This window comes from Pinus tabuliformis, chromosome 6 (genome assembly GCF_031772625.1).
Source record: "Pinus tabuliformis cultivar Carrire ecotype Pingquan chromosome 6, CPIR1, whole genome shotgun sequence".
NCBI classification, from domain to species: Eukaryota; Viridiplantae; Streptophyta; class Pinopsida; order Pinales; family Pinaceae; genus Pinus; species Pinus tabuliformis.
Window position 1 is genome coordinate 1007658321 of NC_142292.1, and position 22528 is coordinate 1007680848.

General features: G+C 37.6%; 1 protein-coding gene across 1 annotated transcript in view; it reads right to left on the bottom strand.

The window, feature by feature from the left end:
• Nucleotides 1-19409, bottom strand: part of LOC149262407 (sodium/calcium exchanger NCL2-like) — a 73319-nt gene extending 53910 nt beyond the window's left edge. The window contains exons 1-6 of the mRNA XM_089424418.1: nt 18639-19409; nt 17893-18093; nt 17435-17613; nt 17170-17324; nt 16206-16500; nt 15745-16074 (exon numbers count right to left, since the gene is read on the bottom strand). Coding sequence (XP_089280544.1) covers nt 15745-16074; nt 16206-16500; nt 17170-17324; nt 17435-17613; nt 17893-18093; nt 18639-19092 — 1614 coding nt within the window. The 5' untranslated portion in view covers nt 19093-19409. The remainder of the gene's footprint in view (nt 1-15744; nt 16075-16205; nt 16501-17169; nt 17325-17434; nt 17614-17892; nt 18094-18638) is intronic.
• Between the last annotated feature and the right edge of the window lie 3119 nt (nt 19410-22528).

Sequence of the window (22528 nt, forward strand, 5' to 3'; positions counted from 1 at the left end):
CAATATTGCCAACATTTCCTTCTCATAAATTGCTTGCTTGAGATGTCGCTATAAAAATATCCAATCGCCGACATCAAAACTTCTCACTGTGATGTTGATCTGCCTGTTGTTTCATTTGATTCTGCACCAAAGTGGCATTGTCATTTTCTTCCTCCTATTCATAATCTATGTAAAATAATTTCTTCTCAGCACACTTATGACCTTTAGTGTATTTTTTTCACTGTGATGTTGATCTATCTATTTTTTCATTCGATTCTGCACCATAGTGGCGTTTTCCTTTAAAAGTTTGAGAGCTTGTTGTTGATGCTCAATGTGATCTTTCACTGCTTGAATATTTTTCTTCTTGATATGTCCTTCTATCTTGAGAGTTTGAGGAGTGGTAATTTCTTCCAATGCATTACAAGATATGGTCGGATTCCTTTCTTGATGTTCGATGTAATCTTTCACTTCTTGAACTTTTTTCTTCTTGATATGTCTTTCTATCCTGATAGTTTGAGGAGTGGTAATTCTGACCAATGAATTATAAGATATGGTCGTATTCATTTCTTCTTTCTAGATGTGATCTTTCACTTCTCGAACCTTTTTTCGTCTTGATGTGTCCTTCTATTTTGAGAGTTTGAGTGGTAATTCTTGCCAATGCATTACAAGATATGGTCGGATTCATTTCTTGTTTCTCTAGGGTTGGCTCCTGGTGAGTATCCTTTTCTTTTGATGTTTCTTAATACTTTACTTCCTGATATTTCATGGCTGTAACCTTCTTCTTCTTGATATGTCCTTCTATCTTGAGAGTTTGAGGAGTGGTAATTCCTGCCATTGCAATACAAGGTATAGTCGGATTCATTTGTTCTTTCTCTAGGGTTGGTCCCTGGTGTATATCCTCTTCTTTTGTCGTTCCTTGATCCTTTTCGTCATTAGGAGGCCTTTCTTGTAGCAGCTTTGTCCCACCTTCCTTCAAAACTTCCATGTCTTTCTTCAAATCTTCCATGCCTTTCTTCCAACATGCTTTCATACCATTGATATCAACTTCCATGGCATAGATAATACTATTTATCTTTTGCTTCTCTATAATATCATTTAACCTTATATTCAATTTTGAAAGTCCTTAGTGTGCTTTTCCATTGAACCCTTTTGTTTGAGATTTATTAATTGGTTAAAGAAGGTGTTGCTCTTGGTATCCTCATAATGTGCTATCATTTCTTCCGTGAAAATTGACCACATGACAAGTGGTTTACGAGAACAAAGCCCTTTATACCATAAAAATTGATTCGGTTCTAAATAATTAGATGCAATACGTACCTTTTGTAACAGTGGTACACCATGTAGATCAAAATATTTCTCCATCTGTAGTATCCAATTTACTGGATCCTTGCCATCAAACTTCCTCATATCGCCTTTTCTTGATTTTAGGAGCTCGATCTTGAAACGACTATAACTCTGTAATTTCGGATCTTCCAGTTCTGAAATTGCGACTTGCAGTAGCCCTCTGCGTCCTCTTTCCAATGCCACCAGTTTGATCGAAATTGGATTCTCCAAGAAATAGTTATGCACAATCTCCCAACATGACCTGATTATATACTTTTTCAGAAGAGCGAACTTGTAGGAAGTGTCACGTGTCACTGTTTTGACCTTCAAATCTGAAAAATATACACAGGAAACTAAAGTCCGTCCTCTTTCCGTAACTTCTTACGAAATTTCAATCTGATGCTCAGAGAGACAGTTATGACGATTTTCCCCAGGTCACCTGTTTGGGATGTAATTCGGGAGCCTGCATAAACCCTAAATTTCTTGGACTGTATCTCCACAAATATAGTGAAACAAGATCTGAAATTCGGGCCCGAGCTTCAACAAGTTTTCGGCTCAAATGGGTTTTAATTTCAGAGTCTAAAACTTTGTAAAAAATAATTATATCGAAAATTCCACGATGACCTGTTTGAGATGGAATTATGGAGCTTGCAAAAAACCCTAACTTCCTCATAACATATCTCCGAAAATATAGCGAGACAAGATCTAAAATTCGGACGCGAGCTTCAGTGCAATTTCGGCTCAAATGGGTTTTTTTATAGCTTCTGAAACGTCGCAGAACAAAATTTATAGCGAAAATGCCACGACGACCTATTTGGAGCAGCGAAAACCCTAGAATCCAAAGCTCTGATACCAAATGTTATGAAACCAACTCACAAAAAAAAGATAGAAAAGATAGATCAACGCCTTAGAAATAAGCCTCTTTGAGGAGGCAACCTCCTTTACATTACACAAATGAACAATTCTTAGATGATACAAATGACAAGACCTCCTTTCTATATATAGGAGTCTAAGGGGTCATAATATAATCAGAGCTGACATAACAATAATAATCTAAGGGCACAATAATAACAATAGTGGGCTTCTATGGGGCACAATAATAACAATAGTGGGCTTCATGGGCACAACAATATAATAAGGGGCTTGTACTAATAAAAATAAGGGGTTACACTAGTAGTACAAGGACCTCACAGATCTGCCTTCTTGCAATGTATATCAATGATATATATGTGTGTGTGTCTGCACTCTTTCATGGTTTGATTAAAGTAAAGTTTCGAAGAAATTCTCTTCAGCATTGCTATGTGCTAGGCCGCAGGCTATAGCACCACAGCTAGGACTACCTTGGTGTTGCTATCTTAGTTTGAAGACAACATGATGATGAATGCTACAACATGATGTAAAGGGGTGCAACATGATGTGATGGTTGCAGCAGCATTGTGCATAATGATGGAATGGTGCAGCATAGTGCACAATGATGGGTACAGCAGTATGATGGTGCAACATAGTGCACAATGATGGAATGGTGTAGCATAGTGCACAATGATGGGTACAGCAGTATGATGGTGCAGCATAGTGCACAGTGATGGAATGGGGGTACAACAGTATGATGGTGCAGCATAGTGCATAATGATGGAATGGTGCAACATAGTGCACAATTATGGGTACAACAGTATGAATGGTGCAGCATAGTGCACAGTGACAGTGGTGCAGCACAGTGATGCATAATGCAATATGATGCATAGTGCAACATGATGAATGGTGCAACATGGTGTAGCATAGTGATGATGGACATGGTATGATGGTGCAGCATGGTGCAGCACAGTGATAGGTACAGCAAGGTGATGGAATCACCTGTGTCCAGATCAGCTACCTCATGTGACATCTTCTTAGAGAAGATCTCTGCTCTTATTTTGATAAGTCAAGATGTTGACTTCTGATGTATATGTACTATCTCTCTCTCTGTTGAACTATTGAAGAACATATAAGAAGAATTGATCAAGGGTTTCCCCACATTGGGGTTTGTCCCTGGCTAGCGCCACATCTTGTGTCCTCTTGTCTTGGCTTGTTTTCTGCGATTTATGTTTATGTTCTATCTGCATTTTACTATCATGCTTAATGTGATTGCTAATCTGGAATTGATATTGAGCTAATATGGAAAATTGAAGTAAATTTTCTCTCAGCATAGAACATACCTAAAATTAACACGAAGTCGTTTAAAGCATCACATCTCAAGCTAGTTCAATATCTCAAGAGTAGTTGCAGAAGTGCGAAGTCTATTGCCAGGAAGCCAAAGGAAGTGCAAGTTTGGGGAAGTCTAAGGAGAAGAAGAAAATTGAACTATCGGTGCCTCTCTGTCTCGGTTTCGTGCCCTATATTGGGAGATCGAAGTCTTCCAAGTTTCATTGTTGCCGGAAGTTGTTGCCTAGTCGAAGTTGCTGGAAGGGATCGAAGATCTGGGAGGCTGACTTGGTGTGGAGGGAAGGTCTGGTCTTTGTCTAGGGTGAAGAGTCTCAAAGAATACTATCGAAAGGAAGAATTATCTTAATTGGGTTTCCCCTCGAGGGAAGTTTTGCCTTGGCATAGTGCCTATATCTTGCGTCTCTTGTTTTGTGATCTTCATACACACATAATATGGTAATTGCTTGATGAAAGATAAGATAATAAAGAAGTAAAAGAAGCCAACACACTCACAAGTAATTATCAAGAAAGGAGAATCAAACCCTAATATAACTACTTTGATTTTCCAACATGGTATTAGAGCTAAGGTCAGGAAGAGTCGAAGATCACTTTGTTGGCATGGATTCTCCCTCTTTGATGAACTACATAAGAATGGGTATCAACACTATTGGAAGTTGAATCAAAAAGGTCAACTACTACTTGTTCAACAAGGTCAAAAGTCAAGGATTCTTGGCTGCTCTTACAAGTTCTCTTACTGATGACAATGCATGGATCATTGATAGTGGAGCATCGAGACACATGACAGGAGAAAGTAAACAACTTCATACACTATCAAAGGAGCCATCTTCTCATGCAGTGGAATTGGGTGACAACAAAAGCTATGTTGTTAGAGGCCTGGGATCAACATCGTTGAAGCTAGATAATGGATCGAAGCTACATCTCAACAACATTCTATATGTTCCAAGTTTGAAAAAGAATTTGCTTTCTATTTCTTGTTTAGAAGATAAAGGGGAAAGAATTTCTTTTCTTGATGGAAAAGTATTGGTTTGGGGAAAATACTCTAGCATTGATAAAGCTAGTGTTATTGGAGTCGTGAAGGAAATCTTTATAGAGTCATTACACCACCTCCTCAAGCTTTGGTTCATATGGAAATAAGTCCCATTGAATTGTCGCATAAGAGGTATGGTCATCTACATTATAAGGTCATCCCTACTCTTAGTCAACTGGTTGGATCATGAAGGTGTGTGCAAGGGATGCTCTTTGGGAAAACATACAAGAAAGCCATTTCACAATAGTGAAACTAGGTGTAAAGAGATATTAGACCTCATCCATTCCGATGTGTGTGGAACCATGTCTGACAAATCACTTAGAGGTCATCTCTACTATGTGACATTTATTGATGACCATTCTAGAAAGACATGGCTCTACCTTCTCAAAACAAAAGATGAAGTATTTGATAAGTTAAAGGAGTTTGGGGCTGAAGTGGAAACGCTAACCGAAAGAAAAATAAAAATTCTGAGGTCTGATAATGATGGGGAATACACTTCTAAGGAATTGATTGCATATTGAAAGGAAGCAAGTATTAAGAGGAAGCTCATTGTTCCCTATTATCCTAAACAAAATGGATTGGCGGAAAGGAAGAATAAGTCAATCGAAGAAGGCATTCGAATTATGCTCCTTGATCAAGATCTACCAAAGTTCTTATGGGGAGAAACATTGATGACAATCGTATACATTCAAAATATAAGTCCTCATAAGAGTCTTGATAATACAACACCTAAAGCAGTATTCACATGAAAGAAGCCGAGTGTGGATCACTTCCGAAACTTTGGAAGTCCAACATATATCCATATTCTGAAAGATAAGATAAAAAAAGTTGGAATCTACAAGTATCAAGGGAATATTCGTTGAATATAGTCTCTCTTCAAAAGCATATAGAATTTACATCAAGGAAGGAAGATATATTGAAGTAAGCAGGGATGTCATATTTGATGAGAATCAAGCATACAAGAAATCAAAGGATATTCCTATTGATTCTGATGATGAGGAAGTTCCATATTTGAAGAAGAAGAATTTCATCATGAAAACTCTACTACAAATCTCAAAGAAGAAGGACCATGTGAGGCTATTCAATCGGTGACCATTCCAACCACAAGGAAGAGGCCAAATTGGTTGAAAGCTACATTAGAAGATGCTGAAGGACATGAAGCTGCGAAAGGAACCTTCAGGAAAAAAAAGAAACCGAAGAGATATTCTGGTTATGCTACATATATGACAAAATTGATTAAAGTCGAACCATCTACATTTAAGGAAGTTGCGCATCAAGAGGTTTGGAAGAAAACAATGCAAGAAAAATATCAATCCATCATGAAGAATGGGGTTTGGGAAATTGTTCCTAGACCTAGTCACAAATCGGTTGTCACATCTAAATGGATCTATAAGATCAAACATGCAGTTGATGGAAGTATAGACAAGTATAAAGCAAGATTCGTTGCAAGGGGTTTCTCTCAAAAGGAAGGCATTGATTATGAAGAAACCTTTGCACCTACAGCAAGGTACACTACTATTAGATCATTGGTTTCATTGGCTGCTACAATAGGGTGGAACATCCATCAAATGGATGTGAAGACCGCATTTTTGAATGGGACCATTGATGAGGAAGTGTACATCGAACAACCTGAAGGATTTGAAGTTAATAGCAGGGACTCTCATGTTTGCAGACTTAAGAAGGCCCTATATGGTTTGAAGCAAGCACCTAGGGCATGGTATGCAAGGATGGATGCATATCTACTTAGAATTGGGTTCGTGAAGAGTTTTGTTGATTTGAATCTCTACATCAAGGTTGTGAATGATGAGCCCATCATTATTCTGCTATATGTGGATGATCTATTCATCACAAATGTAGAGTGAAGAATTCAGGAATGCGAGAAGATATTGGCAGCTGAATTTGAAATGAAGGATTTAGGACTGATGCGCTATTACCAGGGTCTAGAAGTATTGCAGAGACCTGGGGATATATATTTGGGGCAAGGAAAGTACATCATCAAGTTATTGCAAAAATTTGAGATGATGGATTCCAAGTCAATGACTACTCCTATGATCACCAATCTCAAGAAGTTGAGGGACTCTGACTCTAGCCTCGTGGATCCTACCTCCTATCATTAGTTGGTGGGTTCCATAATGTATCTGGTAAATACTAGGCTAGATATATGTTTTGCAGTAAACATTCTTAATCGGTTTCAACTGGAGCCCCGTCACGATCATTGGATAGATGCTAAACATATATTGAGGTATCTTCATGGCACTATATATCACTGCCTAAAGTATGATAGTAAGGAAGTCAAGCTAATTGGATTAACAGACTCTAATTGGGGTGGCAGTGAGACCAATGGAAGGAGCACTACCAGAGGATGTTTTAGTTTGGGCGTTGATATGATCTCATGGATGAGCAAGAAGCAAGATCCCGTTGCGTTGAGTAGTGCCGAAGCAAAATATGTGGTTGCATGTGAAGTAGAAAAGGACGTTGTTTTAGGGAAGCTTCTGACAGATTTGTTCGAGAAGTCTCTAGGTCCTACAATGATTAATTGTGACAATCAAAGTTGTATCAAAATAACTGGAGATCCCATGTTTCATTCGAAGACGAAACATATCAATAATAAGTTCCACTTTATTAAGAACCTGGTGCAGGATGGGATCGTGAAGTTGGAATATGTCTCGACCATAGTTTTAAAAACCAGTCGGCTGAACCGGAAATCGGCTAGTTCATTGGGTGACTGGGCCAAACCGGCCAAAAAACTCGGTTGAAGGGTCCATTTCGCCAAAATTTCACAAAAATCAGACCAAACTAGGCAATGTATGGTCAAACTAGCCGGTTCCATCATAAATCGATTGGTTTATTGCCAGGGCAGCTATAGACCCCACAGAACGCAATTTTGTGAGTTTTGAAGTTATGTGATTCATTTCACTAGTTTCAATCCCACTTCTTCACCCTGTGAGCATCACCCGATGCAATGAGTGCTAAGTGAACAATTCAAAAATCATGAGAAATTAGTCAGTTACGACTACCTCTCATGGAAATGGTCATACGTTAATGACTTACTTAACACAGTTGAATCCCAAAAAAACGATATCTAATATAATGCACTACGTAAACCCCTAATACTTAAATTCAAAAAAGAGTGAAGGGATCTCTACTTGAATGGTTCATGAGGCACAATACTTGCTAAGGTTTTGCAAATGGGGTAGCAAGCTAAGTGGGCTTGATTGTGGGGAAAACTCCACAGTTAAGCGCGCTTGAGCCAGAGGAGATCTGGGATGGGTGACCTCCCGGGAAGTCCTGGTTACCGGGTGCAAGCCCCGGAAGTGACGATTGACGCTATGTGATTCATTTCACTAGTTTCAATCCCACTTCTTCACCCCTGTGAGCATCACCCGATGCAATGAGTGCTAAGTGAACAATTCAAAAATCATGAGAAATTAGTCAGTTACGACTACCTCTCATGGAAATGGTCATACGTTAATGACTTACTTAACGCAGTTGAATCCCAAAAAAACGATATCTAATATAATGCACTGCGTAAACCCCTAATACTTAAATTCAAAAAAGAGTGAAGGGATCTCTACTTGAATGGTTCATGAGGCACAATACTTGCTAAGGTTTTGCAAATGGGGTAGCAAGCTAAGTGGGCTTGATTGTGGGGAAAACTCCACAGTTAAGCGCGCTTGAGCCAGAGGAGATCTGGGATGGGTGACCTCCCGGGAAGTCCTGGTTACCGGGTGCAAGCCCCGGAAGTGACGATTGACGCTATGTGATTCATTTCACTAGTTTCAATCCCACTTCTTCACCCCTGTGAGCATCACCCGATGCAATGAGTGCTAAGTGAACAATTCAAAAATCATGAAAAATTAGTCAGTTACGACTACCTCTCATGGAAATGGTCATACGTTAATGACTTACTTAACGCAGTTGAATCCCAAAAAAACGATATCTAATATAATGCATTGCGTAAACCCCTAATACTTAAGTTTTGAAGTTGTTTTGAGGAAAATTTGGGGTTGTTTTCCTCCAAAAATAGTCCCTCCAAGAAAATCATGCCTACCCTCTCATTTGCCTAACACATCTCAACCCTAGCAATGTTGGCAATTAATGGTAATGTTAAATTCTTAAAGTAAAAGTGACATTTCCTTTATTTTTCATTTTCATCCTTTTACTTAAATTTTTAACATTACCATGAAATGACTCAGGATGTTTAAGAGTGGTTTTGACCTCATTGGATTTCATATGGAGAAACTAGAATTTTAGATTTCACTCAGAATTCAGAAGACTTAATGGTTTTCAAGATTTCATGGTTTAGGGGTTTGCAATGTTTCCATTTGATTCTATCATGCGTGAGGGTATGAGATTCACATTTGATCAAGAACATGAAGCCCTTTAAGAACCTTGATGTTGATGGCATTGATTGTTGAACTTTGTTGATGTTGGTGGTATTGATTGTTGAACTCCTCTACCATGGCCTTAACAAGAATGTACCCTTCACTCAAAGGAAATCAACTGGTTAGGTATGCTAATATTTTTCTACCACATTATAAGATTGAGGAGATGAACCCTTCACTCAAACAAAAATCATTGGTTAGGCATGTTAAACCTTTTCAATTTCTATCATGTTATAAGGTTGAGCAATCCAAGTTTGAAGACTTTGAGATAGATTATGTTTATGTATCTCTTGTTGATGATCCCATTTCTAGTAGCGTTGAATCAATGATGAGTTTCATGAGTGACCATGTTGATCAGTGATTTGTAGTTTTGATGTCTATTTTTGCTACTACTACTACTAAAGTTGTAGAGGAGTTTTAGGAGTCCTCAAACTTTGAGCCATATTGTTTATGTAGCTCATGTTGATGATCTCCTGTGTAGAAGTGGTGATGAGTTTGATCATGATGAGGAGTGATATGGAAAATGTCCCTGGAAAAACTAGTTTTTTTTATGAGGGTTTTACTATTCCTTCAACAATTATGTAATTGATAGATATTACAACTGCTTGCCATAGAATGGCGAGGCTCCAGTAAAATATTTTCTCCAACTCCCAACAAATAAAAATACCTGGAAGGTACTCGACCTCCCTCTGCAAGATGACTCTACCAACTTTGAGAAATTTGGCCTACTGGAAAGCAACATGACCCCACAGAAAGATTTGTACAGCCTCACACGTGCGGCCTGGTGATGGAAGATATTGCCTCCTGGCAAACTCAGGCTCTTCCAACAATATCATTGGCCCTAGTTATCGGCTCCTTGAATTTTTCGGCCCTCCAAACAATGTTTAAACCCCACATGTGTGGCCTCTCTGGTTGAATATGGCCCTTCAAAAAACCCTCATGACCCTCTAAAAATCTCGTCCCTCCTACAACAAAAATCTCTAGCAAATACTCTTCCCCTAGATCCCAGAAGTTGGAAGAATCATTGATGAACAATCCCTCCGAAAAATGTTTCTCACTCAATCATTGTTGAAACCCTCGCTAGTGTCCAATCCCACGTTATCTCCACGCCTCAATTCGTTGATCTCCAAGATGCCCATCAATTTCCTCTTATAATATCTCTTTGAGAATTCAATGGCCAAGATCTAAACTCGATCGATGGCTAATATCATCTCGACTCTATCAAGTACCTTTTCTAGAAGTCACTATTATTAAAAACTGGTTAAGAATCTAATTAAAACATTTTCACTTAGAAAAAAATTTAAAAACTGGTTAATAATCTAATTAAGACATTTTCCCTTAGAAAAATTTCCTGGGCCTGGAGATAATTTATTCTCTTGTTCTCTTAGCCTCAATGACACCTCCTAAGGCTAGAACACATGTCCCAACTACAAAATCTAACAAGAAACAGGTTGTTTCCTTATCCACTACTAAGGTTAAATACAAGGCAACAAGTGAATGTAATGACTAAGGCAGTGTGGATTTACAACCTAATCAACCAACTTGGCTTTTCACACACAAAATCGATGAGTTGCAAGGGGTTCATAATGTAGTTGCACAAATCAAGATGAAGCAACTTCATGCACACTACCTCAGTAAATTGGTATAGGAGAATGTGACATCTCTTATCTATTGCAAAGGAAATGATCAGATCTTTGATATTTTTTCATATTGATTTCTAGTAGCATTGGATGTGCTTTAAGTCTCAAACTTTGTAGGGAGGCTTAGACACATTCATTCTCCAATACCGAGAAATCGTTTTGGGAAATTCCACCTGGAGACAGTTTTATTAAAATAGTTAATTATTTTTAATGGGACCCTAAGTCTAAACTTAGGAAATTAAAATAATTAATGGGTATTAATCCAAAATGTGGATGTAACTTCTAGAAGAAGATGAGGATCAAGCTAAAATGAACTAAGCCATTGATTAGAAGTTAATCTGGGTCGTTGGTTGTCCAACAGAAAGATATAAGAAGAGACTTGAGAGGCACTTGGAGAACACACCAAATAGAGTTCGGAAGATCGAATTTCTGAAGCAAAGCCAGAGAAAAATTCGAAGTGAGCTTTTGCAGTGAGAGGCAAGGATAGTTCTGGTTGGAGATTTCGCCTGATCCGGGAATACTCAGTAGAGGAGGCAGAGAGAAATTCGGGAGAGGCAACGCAAAGCTAGAAGAGGCTGATGCATGGCCACGCAAAGGCAACGTAAGCTGACGCAAAGGCAGCGCAAAAGCCTTGAGGGAGTCTGAAATTTGTTGGAGGGTCCAATTTCTGTAGCTGGAAGCTGAGGTGAGAGACCAGGAGAGCAGAAGTCAAAATCTCAGAGGCAAATCGATCAGCCGAGAAGAGTGACACAGATCCTATACAGTGTGACATTGGGCTGACGCAGACACTGCGCAGAGGCAACCAGGGGCTATTCATTCAAGGGTTGGATCAACTAGGACTTCCAATGATATTATGAGGTAATCTCACAAATCTCTCTGTTAGTGATATTCTTTGTAACTGGATTGTCGGGAAGGCATTCAGAGATTGTATTCAAAAATTACTACTGCATAATAATAAAACTGTTAGAGTTGTTGCACCAATTTTCCCGCATTGGGTTTTTCCGGGGACATTTGTCCAAAAACAATGATGTAATGTGTGTTGTATTTCTTTCCTATTCAGTTTCTTGTTTCCGCTTATAATTTAAATGGTGTAGACTACACTGTATTAGTTTCGATATTTACTGTAGGAAACAGTAAGTAACTTGATTCAGAAATTAACAAGCATGAGAAACTTAATCAGTGGTTGTCGTAGAAATTTGGGCATCCAAATTTTCACATTTCAAAGCCATAAAATAGAGGCAAAGTTTTTAGATTTTAGTTTATGCTTGGGTTTCAAGAAGTTTCCATTGTGAGGAGGTGTTGAGACAATGCCACCCTCCTCATCCTCCAACTTGTTTTTAAGGGAGGATATTGGAATGTCTAAACCCATATTAAGGATAAATGATCAAATAAGGTTCGATTGAGTGGTCCTAACCAATGTTACCAAGCTCGAAATCGGCAATAAATCGGTAAGGCAAAAGAGCGAAGAGTTTTAATCGGATCAAGAAAAAATCGGGAAAAAATCGGTGAATTCAATAAATAAAGATATACACATATATTGAATTAAAAAAAAAATATATATATATATATATTTCATTGATATTCAATAAAGTCATGTCCAAACAATGCATAATATCAATAGATGTCCAAAATATCATGAATGAATAAGTATCTCATATATGTTATGATTCCAAACATGATCCAAAGCACAGAGTCCTGACTCCTAACTAGTGACTACAGAGAACCAGCAGCATCTGCTTCTAAAATATTGCATACTAATCAGTTAAAAAGCAATAACTAAAATCTCTTGATTGCTGCTGAAATGATACGATAATGGTTTGGTACTGAAATATCTGATAGAGCACATGTTGAAGATAACACTGGAGCACATTGCACACTACGCCTCTATTACACTACGACTCTATTACGCAGCGTAAACTGAAACTGAAACCATGCCTCTATTACCTCTCAGTGTATGAGTTGCGGGCCTGAGCAGTGAGAAGAGAGTTATGGACCGACATTTAATTTTTAACCTAACTAAACCATGCAACAAAAAATGTGCGAACGCTAAAAGTTAAAACCCTTGCTCACCAAGTTGAGGGTTGAAAATCACCTCAGTTGCTTAAATCACAATTAATCATTGAGTTGCAAGTCAAAATCATGTTGACCACAAGTCAAACTCGGTCAACGCAAGTTTGACTCGCCCAGAGTTGAATCAAATCGTTTGAGGGAAGAGCAGAGTTTGACTGATCGGAGATTCATGTTTCACTAGTCCTAACTAGTCAAATAAGGACTGAGTGGTCCTAACCAAGTCGACTAGAACCAACTAGGCATGGGAAAAGCAATTTTGACTAACCAATTATGACCACCTTGTGTGACTGAATATGGCCAAATCAACCTTATTTGATGGAAGATTTGTTGCACTAAAGTAACCTACAAGTATAAATAAATTTGACTATGCTATATTGCTATAATGATTTTTCTAAACATCACAATATCTGCTTGGACTCTTTGATTTCTAACACAAAATGTTGATATAATACTACCTACCACTCTTCCACCAAAATGATCCCCTTCAAAGAATTATGTGGCTATGGACCCTCATAACACAACGATTGGGTCATACAAAATATTTGATTCTTTGCGGCAACTGAAACTGTACAAGAAATCAAGACATTGTTAACCTCCTAAAGGACAATTATTCCATGGGAACGAATGACATCAAGCAACAAGCTTATCAACACCACTTCAAAAGACAATTTCTAGTTGCAGATATGGTCTTTGTTCACCTACAACCAAACAAGTAGACAAATCTTTGGCAACGAGGTAAGAAAAAGCTTCATCCTAGGTTATCTTTTCCATTGAGAGTGCAAGCAAAAGTTGGCAAGGTTGCCTCTTAACATTCCTAATTGGGGGACCCTCATAACACAACCATTGGGTCATACAAAATATTTGATTCTTTGCGGCAACTGAAACTGTTCAAGAAATCAAGACATTGTTAACCTCCTAAAGGACAATTATTCCATGGGAACGAACGACATCAAGCAACAAGCTTATCAACACCACTTCAAAAGACAATTTCCAGTTGCAGATATGGTCTTCGTTCACCTACAACCAGACAAGTAGACAAATCTTTGGCAACAAGGTAAGAAAAAGCTTCATCCTAGGTTATCTTTTCCATTATGAGTGCAAGCAAAAGTTGGCGAGGTTGCCTCTTAACATTCCTAATTGGGGGAGACTACACGATGTCTTCCATGTTTTGTGTCTAAAAAGAAAATTATGTAGTGAGATGGTCACCTAGATAGAAATTCCCCACATAATGAGGAAGGCACTCATACTAGACTCTGGAGATGAATGTGATCAAACTTCATGTAAAGAAGGTTATGGAGTACGAGATCAAGTGGATTTTCCTCCTCTGAAAAGAGGAAGCTACATGGGAGTCAAAGCATTTTTGGCAAAATACCCCAAGTTTGCACATGTTGTAATGCACCACTTCTCTTACGTAGTCATCGACTAAAAATAATACCCTTTCTCTTTTCATACTTAGATATAATCATGTTTTGGTTCAGTTGGTTGAAGTAGAAATCTTTGAAATAAGTAGTTTGAACTTTGGAGTTCAAATCATGCTCTCTATTCTTCAAATGGTTCAAGTCTAAAAGTGCAAACTTCTCTTCTTTGCAGCACTCTTCAAAAGTCACACTAGAGGCCAAAAGATGGGCTTGGCCACTAAATTAGGGCAATTTAATGTTGCAAATAGATATATAGGTATGTTTCTACTTTATTATTACTAACTTTGGACTTTATTTGGGACAACAATGCATCGTTTCAGTTTTTCCAGCAGTTTTTCAACATTACGCTTTATTGCTTGGTTTTTTGGCTTTGCGGGAAAAGCTTTTCTTTTTTTCCTCTCTCGGGAAAGTATGTTGTGTATCTAACCACAACATCCTTAGTAGGCATTAGACTCTAGGTACATGAACTATCTTGTGTGTATGCTCACGCTGTTGTCATGATGTTATATTTTTTTTAAATGCCACTTTTATACAATAAGGGCCTGATCACTCTTCTTAGTGTAATTAAGCTCTAAGTTCCAGTTTGCATAGGGTTTTAGTCTTTCTGTTTGTATAAATAGGGGTTTTATCCCTCATATGTATCTCATATCATGTTATGAACACAATCAATCAATCCATTATCAATCAAATATTACTATTTATTTGAGTATCACTTTCATGAAGATGTCTTCGTCCATATTTTAGGATTTGGAGATGCAATCCACCCCAGTGTGCAGGTGCCCCCAATCCTTGTTCACATTGTTGTTTCTTCCCCCAACATTTGCAGTAGCATTTCTATATCTGGTATTGGAACACTGCACTATGATCACAAGATTACATCTAAAATAAGATTCAATGCATTTCCCATCTCAGCAAAAGAATCTCATGACGTTGATAGACCTCATCAGTAGTATATAATTCTTCAAGATCTGAATTGCAGGATTTAGAATAATAAGCATGTAGTAAAGGAATTCGATTTTCTAGACCAAAAAGAGTTCAGAAAGTAACAATTCTTCACACTGGCAATGGGCAAAGTTGCAAACCACAGCTCCACCAATGGCAACAGGATAGAGGCACAAAAGATGTGACTCTTTATTCTCGAAGAGGATGTCAATTCCCCAACTACATGGACAAAATGCAACGAGAACAAAGAAATCAAATAATGTCATTCACCCACCAACAAACCACCTAAAAGATCATCATTAACAAAACAATAGTTTTACTAACATTAATATGTAAAATAAGTATATATGTCATAACCCATATTTTCGAAGAATTGCCATATTCGTATTGGATCCTATATTCATATTCAAATTCGTCTCTGTATTGTGGTGACTTACCCTTGTACAAAACTCCTATATATAAGCCCTAGCTCAATGGAAAATTATTGGGTGGACATATATAGGAGTCATCCGATTTGAAGGAAATTGTTGTTCTATGGATGAAATCATGAAACAGCTGACAAGTTCAAATAAATATAATTGTTGGTTATCAAACTTTTTAATAGTTATCATTATATTTTTAAATAATCATACAGTTGAAAGATAAAGGGCATCCATTTACATGCTCACTTAGAAAGAACGTTAAGTTAAACATCAAGATGCATTGGGTGTGATATACATACATACATAGTCATATTTTAAGTAAGTGTATATCTAACACACCTGTGAATAGGCAAGGGAGAGGTGCTGTTTACTCTTCTTGCTGGCAAACATAAAGGATGAGACAGCCTCACTGAAGTTCGTTGCAAAGGGAGATGCAACAAAGGATACAAAGAAGCTAGGCATGCCCGAAACAGTAGAGAACCGATCAATGGCATCTACTAATGGGTCTGCAAAAATAGCTGCCATTCCAGCACCTACTGCAATCTTCAGAACTGCTCTAAATACTAACTGTTTTGTCCCTAAAGACTCTGTTTCCTCCTGTTCATCATCCTTTCCCTCTCCATCATCAGCATTTTTGTCCAGCAGAGCTTGAAGTGACAACTCAGCATCCTTCTCAGAACCCAAAAGTACATTATCAAAATATGCCCAATACCAGGTGTAGATAAATTGCAGTGTTGCAATACATATTAACAGAAATAAATAGGAATCTAGTCCGTATTTTGAAGGAAAGGAATATATACATTAGCTGCATGGCTGAGAATTCTGTCAACTGGTTTCTGTTCACCTTTATTTTGAGCCTTTGACCATTTGATAGCACTTTTTATCCATCTGCTCATGCCTGCAATGAACTCTTCCTTTGTTAGTGCTCGATCTGCTTCAACTATGTCAAATTCAGACATCCATTTGTCAACTACATTATCTGTTTCAATTCCATGTAGAGTTAAGGCATCTGGGAGGCCCAGTCCAATAATTAATCCTCGGACTTCTGATTCAGACAGCTTCTGGTCCTTATCTTTGTCAGCAAAATTGAATAACCTGCGATGACATAGGTGCTAATCATTACATTTAACTCATTGACAGTGTTAGTTTACTGGTTCTACTTGGATTCAAAAGCGTTTGACAACTTTAACATATAAAGCGAATTCCCTAAGTTCGTACTTTGCATATAGTGGGAGAGATGTACCATTGGATCGGAGCCCTTTGACAGGATGGGAAAGCCCTTGGAGTCAAGATTCTCTAAATAATATTGAACAGAAAAATGTAAGGCTGTTTTAGGTTTATAAATTCTTTAAATTTACACTGTGGCATGGCGTTTTGGCATTATTTCAGCCATCATGGATCTTTACACGCAGTAGAATGAGAAGCTTAGCTGGTATCGTTGTTGCAGAAACTTGATCTGTAACAAGAGGTTTTCCACACAAGTACTCAGAAGGATCTACTAAAGGACAATGAACTTTCCCTTTTAGGTTGTGGATTAACCTGTTTTTTGCAGGTTTTACGGCAGGGAATCTGGGGAAGGATGTCACTCAATATCAATTAGCAGTAAAGTTCTTTCTTTATTTCAACTGAAACAATTACCTTTATCATCAAATTCTTAATTGGGCATTCATGAAAGCAAAGAACAAAAGTAACACTCTCAACTGAGGCATCTGGAAAATTAAAAAGAAAAAAAAGAGAGAAAATAAACAAGCAATCTTCACCCACTTTGCAAGGACGTTCTCATCCGGAGATCCATCTGAGTTAAGTAGGCCACCCCATTTTTCATAAGAAAATTGAGATAATCTTTTGACAGAAAGAAATTGTTGATACCGTTCTCTTGCCATGGTTATCCTTCTCTCCTGGAGCCAAGGAGAGATTACCTGCAAATATTATTGTCAATTCATGGCAATGGCCAAATTTGAGGCTGCTCTTATCCATGATTTAAATCACTGAAAAGTAGACATCATAAGCACTCTGGGAGAATATGCACCTGGTAGCTACAGTAGCCTAGCAGCCCAATTATGGCCAATATACAGCTTGTGACTTTGAATGGAAAAGTCACAGGGTAGCCAAATAACTTAGGGATTTGAACCACAATAAATGGTAATACACTAACAATCATGATCCATGCTGAAGTTTTTGATTGAGAATCCATAGATATGCCAGTTCCTATGCCAATGGAACACAAAAAATAATCAGCTTAGCTCAATCTTCACAACAATAACTTCATAGCTTTTCACGTAATATAGAGAAAATATGAGAAAATAACGTATATGTCATCTCAAAGAAAAATTACAATTCGTACACTGATCAAATTCAAAAGATCGCAGTGCTAAACGGAACAACAATAAACAGTGGTTTTCTAATGGTAAATATATATATCATTCCACGTTAATACTAAACTTCTTTACAAAGCTTCATGGTAGTTTCAGAATGAAAAAAAAATACCATAAAGACTGAACTTCTTGGTGAGTGTGCAAGGTTTCATCATCATTTTGCCGTTGCCAACTTCTTGAAGATCGCATCTTCCAGCTATTAAGCAGCTACTCCATACTATGGTAAGCAGCATGACTGTCGACCCTGCCAGTAAGCCCATGCCGACTAGAATCTGTGATTTAGCGTTCTCCTTGGATGCAGTAACGCCGGAAACTGCCACAATTGAAAACAATAAAAGCAAAGTGGGAAATGTCAATGTCTCTGGAATGCAAAATTCAGAACTAGCACAAGGTTTAGAATGTTCACTGTTCGGCGTTTGCAAATACAATATGAGCAATTCACATTGAATTTTCTAAATGTTATGCCTATGCCTAATCAAAACTGCCCAGGAAAAAAAATGAAAAAAAATAAAAATAAAAATAAAATAAAATAAATACTATAAACTAGAACTCGAAGGACTACAGCAGAATGTCTGTTAGTTCAAACTTTATTTTAACTATCTTGGGCAGAAGACACTAATAAAAAGCCTTTCAAAGCAGTTTGCAAGGTGCTTAAAATCTGCACAATTGAATGTACAGCAACAATATTAATTCAAGATCAACAATCATCTTCATAAGATCATCTAGGTGAAGAGAAATAAAATATGTCTCGATAGAACTCCAAAGTCTGAACACCATTATGGATACAATATTAAAATGCCATTTCTGGAAAACATTTCACAGTATTGGAAGTCTCTGGAAAAAATAATGGCTTCTTACTAAGAATAAGGAGAGCATCTGGAGAGGCACCAAGGATAGGAAGCACCAGGCCACCAATTATCCCCGGGTTGATGACGGCCAGAAGCATATCACTTCCATCTGACAGAAGTTCAGCAGCTTTCAGCATTAAAAATCCATAGACAACCACTAAAAACAGGTTTCCACCCAATGTTGTTGAACAAGGCAAAAACCCATAGTTTTCACTGCAACTCTTAATAGTAGCTTTGTTGGCTGCATAGCTCTTGAGCAATGAAGGCATCCTAGCTGAATAACCCATTATAGACCACCCTCCATCCTCAAAAGCTGCACAGTCCTGAGACTTGAACTGCAGACTTCTCCCACTACATGGGGTCGGATGGGAAGATAAAACAAGAATACCTACTGCAACAAAAGCCAATCTGAGGGCTGTACGATGCTGTTTGACGACTCTCCTTAGTTTGTTTTTGGTGACCATCTTTGCTGTTAATGTATCATCCGTGTTATCAATGTTTTTGTACAATGTAGCATTTGTTCTACTGCCTGTGTTTGGAACAAAACTCACCAAGTGGTTTTATAGCTTTTAACAGTGCAGTCAGTAGTTTTCATAGAAAAGAAGATTTGGGTTTTGTCCACCATCTTTAAAATTCTCATGCACAAACTTGGAGCACAGTTTCAATTATGTCATGGAACTTGGATCACAGTTTCAATGATGTCATGGAGTTCCAGACTGTTCATAGAGAAGGGTTGGATTATCCGAAAGAGTAGCGATCGTGCCAAGTGTGTTGCTTTGTTAATTAAGTAGTAGAAGAATCTAACACTTGGCAAGGTAGGGAAAGCTCTAACATGCCGCCAAAAAAGCAAGCGCTAACCCGCCTGGCATCGGGCATTAAATGCCTCTATGGTCGCTGGTTCACATGCATACTCCATATGCCGATTTGACGTAAAGCACAGTTGTATGAATGGCATGCCCATACCTCCATAGCGCATGATCAAATAAAATTTTATAATGGTCATCATGTATTTTCCGGCATCCCGATTTTCCGATTCCGTGGCTCTAACTCCAAACGTCACAGTCTCGCCATAATTAATGCAAACAGTCCCGCCCAGCGTTTCAAACTACGAGTCTCGCCCAAAACTGCCTTCTGTTGTTGGTTAGGGTAGTCCTCTGCCTTGGACAAATGTCTCCCACTCCTCCGAGGCTACATTCAGGGCAGTCCTGAGCAGTTCAACTGCTGATCTGGTGTGGCTCCTACTGAATTAAGTTGGTCCCAAATTTCCTACAATTTGAGGAGGTATAGATTTATTTATTCCCCCTCTACATCTGATAGTAACAAAATTAAAATAATTTTTTTTGGAAAAAATGTAATGATATATTTTTCTATTTTTACATAATATTTTCCATTACATTATGTAATCCTATTAAAAAAAAGCTCTTGGTACAATATTAATTTACTCTATAAATAAATAGAGAATATGTTTTTATTATAAATTTATTTTATATTTTTAAATATAGATATTAATTAAATTTTATTATATTATAAAAATAAATTTAATAATTTCACTTATATTTTTTTTTCAAATTACAAGTTCATAACAACTTGTAATTATAAATACTTTATCTCATTTATCTGCTCTTGAAATTGGGCTATGAAATTAACAATATAAAAGCATCTAGTGAAAACAAATCATAAGATTTCACCGCAATTTCACAATTCTATTTATGATTAAACTCTCTACCGTCCTGGAGAATTGGAGAGAACGTTTTAAAAAACCTTTGTTCTCAATTTTCCAACTTACATGGCTGGCCTGGTCGTTACCGAACCAGGGATACCGAAGAATTTTCTCCAAAGATTGGCATCCGTATATTTGAAAAGACGAAATAACAGAAAAATTCGAAGGCAGACATTGAGTCGGTTCCAAAGGCAAGACCCTAACAATTTATATCAATGCATTTCCGTGCCCGTTAAAAGAGAAAACTATATTAAAAAAGAAACCGCAAATGTAATTTACAGTTAAATTTCAAAGAAAATATGAATACAATGGTAATTGGAAGAACGCAAGTTAAGATGGTAATTGGAAGAACCTTATTTATTCTTTTGATAGATATTACAGTGTGTTCCAAGAGCTCAATGCCTTCATTTTCGTGCTCAACAGATCGCCAAATTGAAGAAGAAAGCACTTGCAGGTCACTTTCTCTTTTAGTGCAGGGGATGATTCCACTTTATTTGTAAACATCAACTCCATGAAACAATCATTCCTATTTCAATCTTGGAATTAAAATTCTTCCTTGTGACCTGCTATGCTGAAAAAACACAAAACTTCGGCGTCTTGTCTTTGTGTCGGATTTATGTGTCGGATTTATTACTACATGAAGATTACAAATAAAGAGAGGTTTTCCTCTGCTGTAAACTCCATGAAGAATGCAAATAGAGGGATGTTCTCCTTTGATGTAAACACATCACTGGGCTTGCTTCTGGTTTTTGCAATAAACTTTTACAAAGATTATGGCTTTGCCCATTTTATAGTATTCTCTAGAATTGATATCCCTCGAAAAATATGGAAAAAAAACCTTAAAAAATGCTAAGAAACATCCAAAACGAATACATTACAGCTGTACAATTTTACATGGCAACTTTGATGGCCGCAGATCCTATTTCCAATTCAAACAACACGCTTGACATGGATTTACAAGCTGCCGAGCATGGATATTAATCGACCACAAAAAATCCACCATTCTTTAATGTTAAGGAGTCCACTGATTTTTATCTTTGTGCAAGAGTTAATAAGGGTTAGATCCTCGCTATAATTTCCATGTCTCGCTGAGAAATCTTCGGTCGTAACTCGGGGCTGGAAGCGTTAGGGAGCCAAGACTTGCTCTGTCAATACGCTTCTGTTGGTGGAGGGAATAGACAGATTCGGGTTATAGATCTTGCGACCTTATCACTGCTCTGCTTCTTGCATTTGATGAACCGTAGCTTAGCCACTACCCTGAACCAACAGCAAAGAGCGGACATTTAATTTCAAAATTTTCCGCGGAACTAGTGGTTTGCAACACTGAGCGGGACTGTTTGCATTAATTATGGCGGGACTGTGACATTTGGAGTCAGAGCCACGGAGTCGGAAAGTCGGGATGCCGGAAAATACATGATGAGCATTATAAAATTTTATTTGATCATGCGCTATGGAGGTATGGGCATGCCACTCATACAACTGTGCGTTACGTCAAATCGAGATATAGAGTATGCATGTGAAACTGAGTACAAGTTCTTTAAAGTAGAATAACTCTGCAAAAGTAGAATAACTCTGCAAGTTCGTGGTAGCTTCCCATCCGTGTGGATCAGTAGCACATTCTTTTTGAAGTCGGTTAAAAAGTTAAAGTTCATCTCAATCGAAGATCTTCATTTGCCATGGGGATTTGATCCTTTAATGCTCTGAATTTTCAAAAAAAAATAATGTTCTAAAAAGTATGCGTAAAACTTTTTTTTGCTGGGATAAGAGCTCTTTTTCCTTAAACATATAATGTTATTTCCAACTCCAACCCTATAGTATTATAAATGCGTGCTGATAAGTGAGGGAAATAGTGCTCACCCTCTCTCTCCACTCTCTATTTATTTCTTCACGTGCTGTGGAGATTTGTTCACGTGCTGTGGAGAGAGAGGGCGAGCACTATTTCCCTCGCTTGTCAGCACGCATTTATAATATTATAGGGTTGGAAATAGCGTTCACCCTATAAATATATATATATATATATCCTTATTAAATTGATTTCATTATAATATTGTATATAGATATTCTTATTAAATTGCTTTCATTATCAATATATATATTTTTTTAAGGGTTACCTTTCAATTCTATATTTATTATCAATATTTTTTTTGAAATGTTACTTTTCAATTTCATATTAATCATTA